At 34.8% G+C, this 13,031-nt stretch overlaps 1 protein-coding gene across 4 annotated transcripts; it reads right to left on the bottom strand.

Moving 5' to 3' along the window:
• Positions 1 to 1,860: 1,860 nt before the first annotated feature.
• On the bottom strand, positions 1,861 to 11,286 carry LOC132303871 (26S proteasome non-ATPase regulatory subunit 6 homolog). Of its 4 annotated transcripts, none has more exons than XM_059801316.1 (9): positions 11,043 to 11,286; positions 10,840 to 10,954; positions 5,247 to 5,337; positions 5,016 to 5,161; positions 4,685 to 4,904; positions 4,363 to 4,471; positions 3,405 to 3,573; positions 3,112 to 3,291; positions 1,861 to 2,282 (listed from the first exon to the last, which is right to left on the bottom strand). In XM_059801316.1, exons 1-8 carry the CDS (start codon positions 11,176 to 11,178, stop codon positions 3,117 to 3,119), a joined length of 1,161 nt encoding a protein of 386 aa, XP_059657299.1. In that variant the 5' UTR covers positions 11,179 to 11,286; the 3' UTR covers positions 1,861 to 2,282; positions 3,112 to 3,116. The 4 variants fall into 4 exon arrangements, with proteins under 4 accessions (XP_059657299.1, XP_059657302.1, XP_059657298.1 ...); XM_059801319.1 differs by having other exon boundaries at positions 1,861 to 2,279; XM_059801315.1 differs by having other exon boundaries at positions 3,116 to 3,291.
• Between the last annotated feature and the right edge of the window lie 1,745 nt (positions 11,287 to 13,031).

Genomic DNA, 13,031 nt, shown 5'->3' with positions numbered 1-13,031 from the left:
TTTGGAACTTTGTATCTTGACGCGGCAAACAACAAAAAAAAGAAGCGGGAACCAAGTCTGAATGATCGCGGCAAACTTCTTTTGGGCTTCTTTTTGCACCCACTAATTGGGCCACTAGTTGGCCCAAATTCAAATAATTTATTTATTTATTTTAACATTCAAGCTTAAGACCTCTAGAGAGCAATCCTAACTATTTTCATTTCAATTCAACTTAAAGCGAGCTATAAAAATATTTCATATTTGGAAAAAATTAAAAGAGAGAGTAATTCAATTTTGAATCATATGAAAAAATTAAAAGAGAGAGTCAATCAATTTTGAATCAGTTAGTTCAATCATTTCAAATATTTCATATTAAGGCTCGTCTATTTCAACATAAACTTTTTTTAAGTAATATATATATATATATATTTTTGGTGTTTGGTAAAGAAAAAATTAAAAGGGAAAGTCAATCAATTTTGAATTTATTAAGTAACTAGTAATTTATTTGTCGAATAGAAAATTTCTGTGTGTGTTACTCTGTTATATCCTTTGTAATCATCATTCTTAAGGTAATATCCAAATATCCATTCACTTTCAAATAGTAAAATTTACTTCCACTCATAATTAAACTTGAGACTTCAAGTTACTATTTCGAAAGAGAAAGAGATAAAAAAAAAAAAAAAAAAAAATTAGAAGTGGCAATCAATTGCGCATGAATTTATAAAGTAATTAATTAGGCATGTAGTCCAATAATATAATCTGTACATTCTTGCGGAAGGAAAGGGCTTGAGCTCGTGTAGACAAAATGTGTGTGTGTTTTTTTTAAAAATAAAAAATCAAAAAAAATCAAAAATAAATAAATAAATAAATCTTTTTTAACTGATTTTACTTTATCCTTAGGTTGAAGTATTCCTTCACCTTAGATCAATTAAAAGTCACTCTTTTTCTTAGGGTTGTTTGTTTCGACGTAAAATATATTTTTTAATTTTTTTTTTTAGATAAAATATTGTTTTATTTTTACTTTGTCGGTATTTGGTAAAAGTCTATACTTGTCTCTTCTAAAATTCTCTCTGAAAAGTAAGAGGCTGATATCGCTAGGTCACTGACCCGTTAATTTTGATAGGGATTTATTAACTTATAGGATATAGGTACTTGTAAAGATACATTTTATTTTTAAAGAAAATGATTGTAAGCCCATACGTTCTCCATTTCAACCAAGCAATAAAAACTCGATGTTGGTATGGTTATGTGAGGATTTTTTGGTAAGGTGGTTGGTTATTTGAGGTTCTTTAGGTATTCTTCCATTAATAAGCGAGCCACTTTCTGCTTTGCTTTCGTTTATTTATTTGTTTATTCCTAAATGGTTTGGTTTACTTGTATGTTCTTGCAGGCGTCATTTCTCTCCCTGAATCTGCACTCTCTCGCCGAACAACTTGCAAAAGTAGATCTATCACAAAGGCTCATTAATATTTTTTTCTTTTGTAAATATTTTACAACAACCAAACACTAAAAAATAAAAAAATATTTTTAAAAATATATATTTTACCTCTAAACAAACCGAGCTTATAGTCTTGGCTAACCGAGCTTATAGTCTTGGCTAATCAAACAAGCTTTTCACTTGTTTTTCATTTCCCATTCACTCCATCCGGAAAATAGAAATGATAGTTTTTAACAATAATGCTACTAAACTCTTCCAAGTGAAGAAAGATGATGATTCTTTTTTCAAAAAAGAAAAATATGAAAATGGTTCCATATATAGTAATGCTACAAAATAGTTTATATATCATTTGCACTCAACTAAAAACTTAAGAAGTTCATTTTAGTAAATTGTAGATAAAATTGACCATTTTGAGTCATCAAACAAGCAGTAGAACAGCTCAATCCAAGGAAAATGATTCTTCCTCTAATAAATGGCAAACAGAGTACGGATTGAAAGCATGTGGCTGAACCACACACTCATCACGTCTCTGGCTGGATTCAGCAAAAGATTCCATTAATTCCGAACCCACATTTTCTGGGAAAATTCTCAACGAAAAGAAACTTGTGGAGATTGAGACTTCCAACATTCAGAGCATGAAACAATCAAATCCCTAGAGACATTTTTTTTGTTTAGGCAAGTCACCTTCCAAACGAAAATTAAATTGACAAAGCAAAAGATTTCCATTGTTCAACGCTTTTGCAGAAGTCTGTTAAATACTCGACAGCTAGTTGGCAACACTCTCCATAATGTCTCCAATTTAAGCTCTCCGCAGTGTCTCCAAATAAGAACAAGCTTGAGTGGCGGTGAGGTAACAGTCCTGCTGCTGCAAGCAAAAATATCATCAGCTACTAGCATGATAAGGTTGCACGAAAGATCAATACAGACGGAAATTTTGACATGAAAAATATATGAAATAATTAGTACAAAAGTTACATGAATTGTGTTAAAGGTGGTCGGTCTTTCATGAAGTTTTTACTCCTAGGTATTTTACTCATCTAATCATTTCCCCGACATGAGGATGCATCTCTGTACCAAAAGGTAAGGTTACTCCAGGAATGACATGGTACACTCATCGAGCAAAGAGTCACTTCAGAAACTACTTACTACAAAATGAAATGGGAACCTTATTCTGGATGCTAGATAAATTTTAATATACAAATGCAACCCCCCACATAATTAAAACTTAAATGATTCGGCTAAATGAAATGAACCATTAATGTGGAAAAAATGACCAACTGAAATTGAAATCATTGGACCATTTAAGGAATGGGAAAGATACTCAAGGTCAAAGGACCCAACAGCTTTTAACCACTCAATTGGATATATTAAATTAATAATCATAATCACTTCTATTTTAAATGCTATCCAACCATAAAACATCTAACATCACGCTATATCTTCCACACGGACAAAAAATAAACAACCCAGGAGATGCCAACCAAACCATTACCCAGCATGGTTCCCATTGATTACCAAGGGTGCTGGGAAGGTTAGACTGTTAGACTTGGCATAGACCTAATTTCTGGCATCATTTTCACAAAGCAATTGTCCATTAGAACTTTAAAAATTAACAAAATTCAGATGACAATAAAAAGTACATCTTAAGTAACCACACTAGGTTCCTAAACTCAATCAAAACAAGGAACATTTACCTACTTCATAGATCGATCACGCGAGACAGCTTCTGAATCCGGTTTAATAAGAAGTCCCCTTGTTTGATAGTTGCTTGATAAAGAGCATTCTTTGCATCAGGACGATTAGTTTCCAAAACACCTGCAACTTTATCAATTTTGCAATGAAGCTTCCCTGCTGCAATAAATCGAGACAGTTCCCTGGATCCATCGAAATACACAAGTAAACACCTCTAGCTCCTAACAAAAAAGTAAAAACTAAATAACACAAAAGAGAACACAATTGAGAATATCCGCGAAAATGAACCACTTACAAATCAATGAAATCCACTGATACACCAAACGCCTTTGCCATCGCTTCAATTGTAACACTCTTGTACGACTCCAAGAACTGGGAATACACAACGGTTCTAACCTCCCTCATGTAATACCGGAAGTGTGGGTGCAAATAGCGGTCCAACTTTACATTCTCAGTCAGGCCAGCTGAAAGTCATCCAAGTGAAAATTATAACTCAAATATACCAGAAAACTAATAAAATTGAATGAAACCTGACAGGTTTAATCAGTACAGGTGGTATTGGCTATCGTCGCACTAGCAGAGAGGGCAAGCGAAATCCAAATGCCACTCGCATATATTACATTCCAGTACAACCGACATTGTTTACCAATAGATTTATTAATCTGAAGTAGATATTTTATATGAAAATCTACTATGATTAGACTAGATCAGCTATTCACCTTCAATCTTATACTTGGACAGAACAAAGACATATAAATGCTTCCAAAAAATTATGCAAACCAAACACTTAAAGCTCCGCAATTAAGACTAATTTTTTAAACTCCTGATCTACTGAATGGGACCTATTTGTTGGTTAGTCCCATTCCTTTTTCTCATATGCTTCAGATGTGGATCCCAGGCTTACTCGATATGGCAATCCTTAGGCAAGCAGATGATATGTACTATTGCACTTTGAAAATCTATCAGATATCAGTTTCAGGAGGGATGCCTCCTAAATGAAATTTATTTCAATGACTTGAGATGACCTTCAAGAAAAAGAGAAGTATTTTGCATGAGAATTTTGTCATATGAAAAATCATTGAATTAGAACACATGAAAAGGATGGTGAAGGCCGGAGGGTCTATGATAGAACTGGAAAAAACTATGCAATGCAACAAACTATATATACACACGCACATGACCAAATGCATACACACAATTCTGAATATATTCAATTAAAAAGGAAGAGTATTATGTACACTATATTTACTCACCAAACGCTGAGAAAAAAGATTTGTACTGACAATCATATAGAGAGTTCATAAAGTCAGACAGAAAAGGGATCTTTCCAATCACTGTCAAGATTTCAGGAGCATCAACTACCTGCCACAGAGTAACCATAGTTAGAATGTCAATTAAACCAACCTCCTCCCCCCAATCCTACCCCCATCACCACCCCCAAAAGGGAAAAGAGGAAAACCAAAGACGACGACAACAACAACAACAACAATAATAATAGAAGAAAGAAAAGAAGAGCCAAACTCTCTCTCAAGAAAATAGGGCAAAAATACAGGCAGAGGCAAAACTGAATAATACCTTTTGTTTCAGAGAAACTCTATCCAATGATATAATGCTTGTAAGGACGGTGTAAAAAATGAAGGTGTCATAAGGGAAAAGTTCATAAGTAGTGAATGTTGAGATGGAATCCAGAAAAAGATCTGCGGCTTTTTTAAAGTTACGAATGGACATGCAGTACAAGCCTTCATACACCTTTAGACGGTTCTTCCTTTCCCAGTCACCTCCCTCTTCAAACAAGCTGCCATTGGTGTATTAGAGTAAGAATTCATGCTGAACTGCAATGCTTTAAATAAGAGAGACTGCAGAAGAAAATTTCAAAAAAAAAAAGGGATTTTGTGTCCATGCTTACTTCTTCGCTTTATCAATGCTTTTAGAAATGAGATCAAAATCCATATAGAAAAAACCAAGCAGCAGTGTATGGAAGACCAAGTCCATCTTCTGCCCAACTGCAACAGTTTTGCTTTCAGTTACCTTGAGTTGTTCTAATGCCTTATCCTGGAATCACAAAGGAATAAGTCAGAAAAAGGTTCACTGAACTGGCCAAGACTTTATGTAATTTTTAGTCATAATTCTTATTTACCTTGTCACCAATTCGAATGTAAAACAAGGATTTAGCTAAATGAGCTTCTCGAACTTCACTTTCGCCAAGGTTTTCTTCAGCATCAGCAATTCTAAACAAATTCAATTAAATATAAATGAGCAAGAACAAAAGAATTTAGGACCTTAGGAACTTGGCACCTCATAGATACAATGTAATGATCACATCACAACAAAATGCAGTGGTGGAAACATAAGGTGCAGTATGATCAGACTAACCAACTGGTCCATATAAGAGGACCTCATAATATATAGTTTACAACAGAACTCAATAATCATTCACACTAGCTAACCCAGATCCTTTTCAAATATATGTGGAATTCATCAGACATGGTAAGAAACAAACCACATTACCAATTGATAGAAGTTACATAATGGGATTAGTTAAAAACCATATTACCAATTGAACTTATTTAAATTCCACACACACAGAGGAAACTATTCCACCATTCTAGCATGAACTAATATATATATATATATATATAGACACATACGCATTGATAAAGGGCGTTTTGTACCTTCCAGATTTATTGAATATGCAGTAACTTGAAAATTAGGAAGTGGGTTATCAAGTCATTGCATATTGGTTAAAGCACTAGTACAGGATTAAGGCTATGTCTGATAGGTGGGAAAGAAGGAAGGGGGAGGGAAGAGAGGAAGGATAGAACATACATTTTTTACGTAGTAGAGGGAAGAATGAGAGGAAAGGGATGGGATCATAAATTAGGCATCCCTATGGGCTCACCAATTTGCTGCCTACCAAAACTGGACAAAAGGGAGAAGAAGGGAAGGATATTTCTTAACTGAAAATGTAAAGGGCATTCTTTATTTAATATTACCATATCAGATGTGTAATACTTATATAAATGAGGGTATAATAGTGAAAACCATATTCAAAACCTTCCCTCTTTCCTTTCTTCCTATCAAACAATTAAAGATGTCAACCACTTCCTTTCTTTCACTCAACCAAATAAAATCCTATCCCTTCTCATATCCCTTCTATCCACTTATTCTTCCCACCATATAAAGCATAAATCACTGGAGTTCAAATGAGTGAATGAGTGGCTAGGACGTGGGAAACCTTTTGCTAACAAGGTACTCCCTTCATCCCATATCAGATGTCCATGTTTAGAAATTGAAGTTTTTAAGGGGACATGCAATTAATGCATTGTCCCCTTTTAAAATTACCAACTTGTCCTTTTTAGTTTAGATATGTCTAGTTACAAGTTTGAATTTTTTTGAAAATATAAAGGACAACGATGGAAAGATAAGGCTTATTTGCTTTGACTTTTCAAAGTGGACAACCAATTTGGGACATTTAAAAATGAGATAGTGGACTAATACCATGGGACAGAGGTAGTAAAAGACATTGTCATGCGCAACATCTTGCCAATCACGAAGCATCTTGCCTGTCATCACGCAAGACAACGTCATCTCGGGTGAGACTATGAGTCGTCTTGTGATACGATAGAGATCACTTCGTCTACCATAATTCTTGTACCGTGTCTTAAAATAGGATTGATAACTTGAGATATTGAGACAAGCTAGATGATATGTCAAGGCACTGACTGCAACTTTAAACTTTGTGTGAGATACTGTAAATAGGTTAGGATGTAAGAGAGAGAATGTAAGAAAGAAATCAGGTCGTGGCCTTTGGACAATAAACATTGAGTGGTTGCAAAGTGAACAGCATTGTGTATTGCAAATAGAAGGCATATTGACTCCATCTCATGCGACAACACATCACTACTAAGAAGACTAAAGTGATATAAACAGGATGGCTGCAAATCAGGTAATTCATGAGTTGTCATGCGATACTTGCCAGGATGGCGCCAACTATATTGGGTCATCTTATCGGATCAGAATCCAATAAAACTGAGATGACTGGGCAAGTCGAAGCAGGGCAAATGCATCAAATCTTGAGTAATTTGCTCGGAGTGGAAAAACCTAAAACATACAAGCAGATAGTATGCAAGGAATGAAAAGTATAGGGAACGACTAGTAATCTGCAGTCAGTGAGATGACCTAATAACATCAGCAACATTAGTTCAAGAAGGAAAAACTATAAAGGGTCAAATTGCACAAAAAAGGCAGCATACTAGAGCTCACCTGCAGATGTAGAGAAAACCATCACCACCACCATTACCACTATCATCTTCATTGCCGTTATCCCGTTTGAATGGAGCAGGCCACATGGATTCTCTTTTTTCATTCTCTTCTATCATAAGCCATTTCACCTAGTAGATTTATCTATTTAAAATCATTTCTTATGTATTCATTCCATGTTAGTTTGGGCTGACCTACTTTTCCTTGGAAATCTATTTGAGGACGAAAGCTCCCTTGAAGGTGGCTTTCTTCTCTTGGACTGCTGCCCTGGGAAGTATCCTATAGAAACCAATCTTCATTCTCTCACCAGTGCATCTACAGGTCTACATTGAATATATCAACCCACCTGAGTGTACTTTCTCTATTTTCATTAATATGTGTAATTTCTCCCTTAACATTCATTATTATCCTTTTCTCTTCTCGTTACTCTTAACATCCATCTCAGTATTCGCATTTCAGCACCATGAATGTGTCGTTCTTGTCTCTCTTTTTTTTCCTTTTCCTTTTTTTTTTTCCTTTTTTTTTCTTGTTTCTTTTTTAACACCCAATACTTTATATGGACTTTGTTCCATATAGGATAGTCGGTCTAGTGACTGTCGTATATACCATCCCTTATAACTTATTTGATGTTTGTTTGTCGTACAAAACACCCCACTACCTTGCCTCCATTTTGTCCAACCTATTCAAATTCTACTACTTATATCATCATCAATCTCTACGTCCTTTCATGGGATTGATCTTAAATTTCAAAAAAGATTACTTGAGTAATGCTTTGGTCTTGAATTGTTATCACTATATTATCATTTCCTATAATATGACTAAATTAACATTCCATAGATTCTGCTTTAGTTCAACTTATGTTTAGACCATTTGAGATTAAAGTTCTCCAAGTTTCCAATTTTGTTGCAAAAGTTTCATTTGATTTATCCAATAGCACTATGTCTTCAGCAATTATGTTACTTTTTTTTTTGGATAAGTCTTCAGCAATTATGTTACTTAGGCAAATAACATGCATCAACAAATAACGACAATAATTGACCTCAAGTGATCCTAAAAGGTTAAATTTTTATACTTCAGATACATAAAACTAGTGATGTAGGATGGGTAGTGTGATCTGATACCAAACTGATTTAGAGCCAAAAGAGAGAAGGAAAGTGAGGAAAAGAGAGAGAAGAAGAAGGAGGGAAGAAGAGAGTAAAAGAATAATTGGGTGAGAGGAATCTGTAATCAACTCAATATTATTCAATAATCATCAATGGTGGTCAATCCAACACATATGCCCATGTATATATATAGGCAATACAAAAGAAACCCAAGTCCAATATAGCTGCTACAATATATGATGCAATCACATAGAAGTCAAAAATGGTTGTCATGTAGCTGTGCCTATGTTCGGTGCCGAAAAATAGCCATGCTCAGTCCAACAAAGATGCAAGGCCTTAAGACCTTACTCATAGGCAAACCTAACCCTGATACTAATTAAAAGGATATATTCCAAAACTAACTCATATCTATTAATATTTCTAAAATATATAAGAAAGCTCTAAAATCTATTTGTCCTTGCCCGTCCTCCAAGCATAGGTTAGAGTCATGTGCGGTTCAAGCATACAATACAAATTATGATCTCCATCAACTAGTGAACAGTATGTGTGCGCATGTATGTGCATGTGTTAGTAGAATGCAAGCATACCAAAAACAAAAACATGGTTGAACTTCATTGTCCAATAAATAATAGGAAGATTGAAAGAGAGGTACCAAAAATTTTGCAAAAATAGAAGTCAAAATATTATTAATCAATCAAAAAGGTAGGGATAAATATAATTCATCACAATTTCACAAACGATCAAAGAAAGGAAGCTCAACTAATATTTAGAAAACAATCACCCATCCTCCCCCCCCCCCAAAAAAAACATAAAAGAAAGAAAGAGAGTGAAGAGAGAGAAGGAAAAAGGACCAAATTAAAGTACCAAAGGTACTCTCATGGCATTGTGAGCAATGAATAACCCTATCAAATTACTGTTCTAAGTGGGAAATCCCCTAATTGACTTCCTGCTGACGGTACCAGAGTCTCACATCCTGATCCTGCCTTCTCACCGATCAACGAAAAAGAATCTTGCTCCGCTCTTGACTAGATGGTCGTCGATAGCGAACGTTATTGATGCAACGTAGATGAGCCTTATGGGGAAGGCCCTCTGAATGGGGCCAAAGTCTTCCCAATAGGAAAGTGAACAATGCCATTTTCACAAAATGGTTGTCATGCATATGACACAAGAACAGTTTGAACTTAATAAACAACAAGCCCATCAAATGAACTGAGGATGTTAGAAAGGTTTACTAACAAAATTGAATAATGCATTTGCATCAGCTTAATGATAGTGCAAATAGGTAATAGTCATGTGAAACAAAGCAATGGATGTGTGTGTGTGTGTGTGTGTGTGTGTGTGTGTGTGTGTGGGGGGGGGGGGGGGGGGGGGGTTTAAGAGGGAGAGATTAACTCTCAAAACTCATTGCAAAAGTGCTGTATAACCATATATAAAGACGAAAAGCAAAAAATAATTTTTCTAACTGATCCAATAATTTCCATAATGTCTGAGTGAGTTGAGTTGAATTTAGACTTGTCTTCTGGATATATTAGATTTTCCCCAATTAACTTTGGGGACTTCAACTCACTAAAATGGCATAATAGACTATAGTGTATCTTCCAAGTTCATTTTCCTGCTTTTCTCATCAAAATCATCCTAAAAAAATGAAGGTCTACCATGAATTATCAAAGTTATAGAACCCTCTACCAATAATGCAAAAATGAACATATAAAACCTTCGTCATCCCAAACGGAGAAGAAAAAGTGAATTGGATCTTCTCATTCCCTCATCTTCAAATTTAACCGAATTTTCACAAAATTAAATAAAACAATATTTAAGTAAAACAACAGTTGGAAGCCTATGCCCCCACAAATTCCAACATCTGTATGATCATCTTTAAAACTAACATTCACACTCTTCCATTCATTTGTTGGCCCTAAAATACAGATTTCTATTCTCTGGTTTTGAAGCTACTCATTTCGGTTTTGTTGTTCAACATTCTAAGTCCGGTATGAAGACACCAACAAAGCCACCTAACAAGAGCACAAACACTCCTCTTCCACTCTTAATATCTTACTATGTTGTGCATTAACCCCACAAAAAAAATGCAGTTTTGAACCCTAATTTATATCCAAATCATATGTCTCTATGCATACAAATACCACATGTATTGAATCATTAATTGAGTAATATACCAAATCAAATCCTGGGCTCATAACCAAAATTTCTTGTTAGATATAACAGAATTTAAAGAACTACATTAATAGATGACTAAGATGAGGCGATATAACAATTAATTCATAGTCCGACTTACTTATATAGTAATTTGAATCATCACATATGTATAGATATTGAGATATTTGTAACAGAGAGAAATTATAAACTCACTTTTCGTCGAGCTTCTTGAGCTCGTCCTTAATCTTGGAACGCATCGAATCCAAAACAGACTGATCCATATCCAACACAGAGTTAGCGGCTAGGGTTTCATAGAGCGGAGCCATATCTGCACCAATACATACAAAACCAATTAATCTAAATAATGGAAAAAGAAAACCCTTTTTCACGGTAGCGTCGGTGGCGGTGGTGGTTACCGTCGGCTTTGACGGCGGCGAAGACCTCTTCGCGGAGGCGGACCTTCTCAATGTCTTGGACATCTGGGTGGGTGAGAAGGAATAGTTTGTTACCGAGAACCAGCTGAGGATGCTGTGTACCTTCTTCACCTTCCATGGATTTTCTCCCTGATACAGATTTGTGGGTTCGCTCTGTTCACTTGGGACTTTGCTTGTGGAGAGAGAAACTGAGTCGGGGCAGATTGATTTTGCACACAATGGGAGGAGAAAAGAGATGTAATTGGGTGCTTCTCGGGCGTAACTCACAAGGTGGGACCTACTACAATTACCACTAATTTTCTACAATTGATTTTGACATTTGATGTGTTTAATTAATGCATTTTTTTTTTTTTTCCACTTCACATGTCTATCATAATGATTAATAATAACCTTAAAACTATGGTTGGTATAGTAGGAAAAAAAAAAAAAAAATTAGATAACATTAGTGAGGAGGAAAAAGAAATGAAATGAAAGAAAATGAGATGATAGTGTTAATTGCTTGCTGTATTTGTATTTGGTTGATTCATTAAGGGTCAGTTTGCTAGGATGGTAAAATAATAATAATAATAATAAAATAATTGTTTTTGTTAGCAAATGTTGGAGGGAAAAGAAAGGATTTGGAGGGATAAGGCATGAATAGTAGCTTTTGTTATCCTTCTAAAAATGAAAGAAAAGGAAAGGAAAGACTAATATTTTAATGATATTTTGTTAATATTAAATTTGCCCTTATTTTTATAAAAGAAAGATTTTATGAAAAATGGTATGATTGTAAATCCATTACAATAGTTTTTTTTTTCGTTTCTTTCTCAAAACATGATTACTATCTTTTCTTTTCTTTTTCTTTATTGATTGACCTAACAAAGCAACAATTAACACTATCATCTCCTTTTAATCATGTTCGGAAAAAAAATAATAATAATAAATAAATAAATAGGAAACTATTGTAATGAATTTACAACCATACCCTTTTATAGAGTTTTTCTTTTATAAAAAAAGACAAATTTGATATTAATAAAGTTTCATTAAAAATATTAATGTTTCCTTCCCTTTCTTCCCATTTTGGGGATAACAAAAACTACTATTTATGTCTTATTCTATCCCTCAAATCCTTCCAATATTTCCTACCAAACACATTTTTATATTTCCTTTCATTACCATTCCTTTCATTTCCATTCTACCAAAGCCCTACTTTTCTTTTCTTATCATTTCTATTGTGCTAAACTGGCCCGTTACTCGGTGATATGGTAACTATTAAGTGAATTTCAGAGATTTTTATATGATGTTTAACATTCTCTACTTAGGCCCTGTTTGAATAGTGCTATTCTGGTCAAGGATTTCAACTGAATTTTTTGCCCAAACGTTGTTTATGGGCTAAGCATTTGGGTTAGAATTCTCGACGGTAAAAGCATTTTCCTTCTTCTTTTTAGTTTTTTACTGCCAAAATGAAAAAAATAATAATAATAAATTGCAAAGTTGGGTTTGGAGACTTCCAACCAAACGACATCGTTGCAATAATAAGGGCTGGGTAGCATTATTTGTCCAAAAAATGCAGCAGCCATTCAGCGTTTTTGTTTTCAAGGTGATAAGAGACTTCAAGGCCTTGCTTGGATTAGAACTATGAAAAACTGAAAATTCTCAGGTGTTTCTACCTTCAACAACAAAGACGGATAAACCCTAACCCTGATCACTTGACTGTTCACTCATTCACCTCTTATCACTCTTCTTCGTAGTAAAAGAGTTATGATAGCCATTGCTACGCTTCAGCCTATATAATGGGCGAAAACATCCCAACCGTGGAATGCAACCAAGCATTCCAGCCATGAGTCCCACTTGGCTGCATTCCATGGCCGGGATGCTTTCGGCGCTGGGCATGAGAAGCATTCTCCTTGTAATAAATTAATAAAAACACACAACGTCAGTGGACAAGTTCATTATACAATTTGCATCAAACTACATAAAAGCACACCAATC

This window comes from Cornus florida, unplaced genomic scaffold (assembly GCF_030987335.1).
Source record: "Cornus florida cultivar Cherokee Brave unplaced genomic scaffold, ASM3098733v1 CherokeeBrave_3.0.0_Hap2_Chr04, whole genome shotgun sequence".
In the NCBI taxonomy this organism is placed as follows: domain Eukaryota; kingdom Viridiplantae; phylum Streptophyta; class Magnoliopsida; order Cornales; family Cornaceae; genus Cornus; species Cornus florida.
Note: the sequence above shows the minus strand (reverse complement) of the source record. Positions and strands in the feature narration are given on the sequence as shown.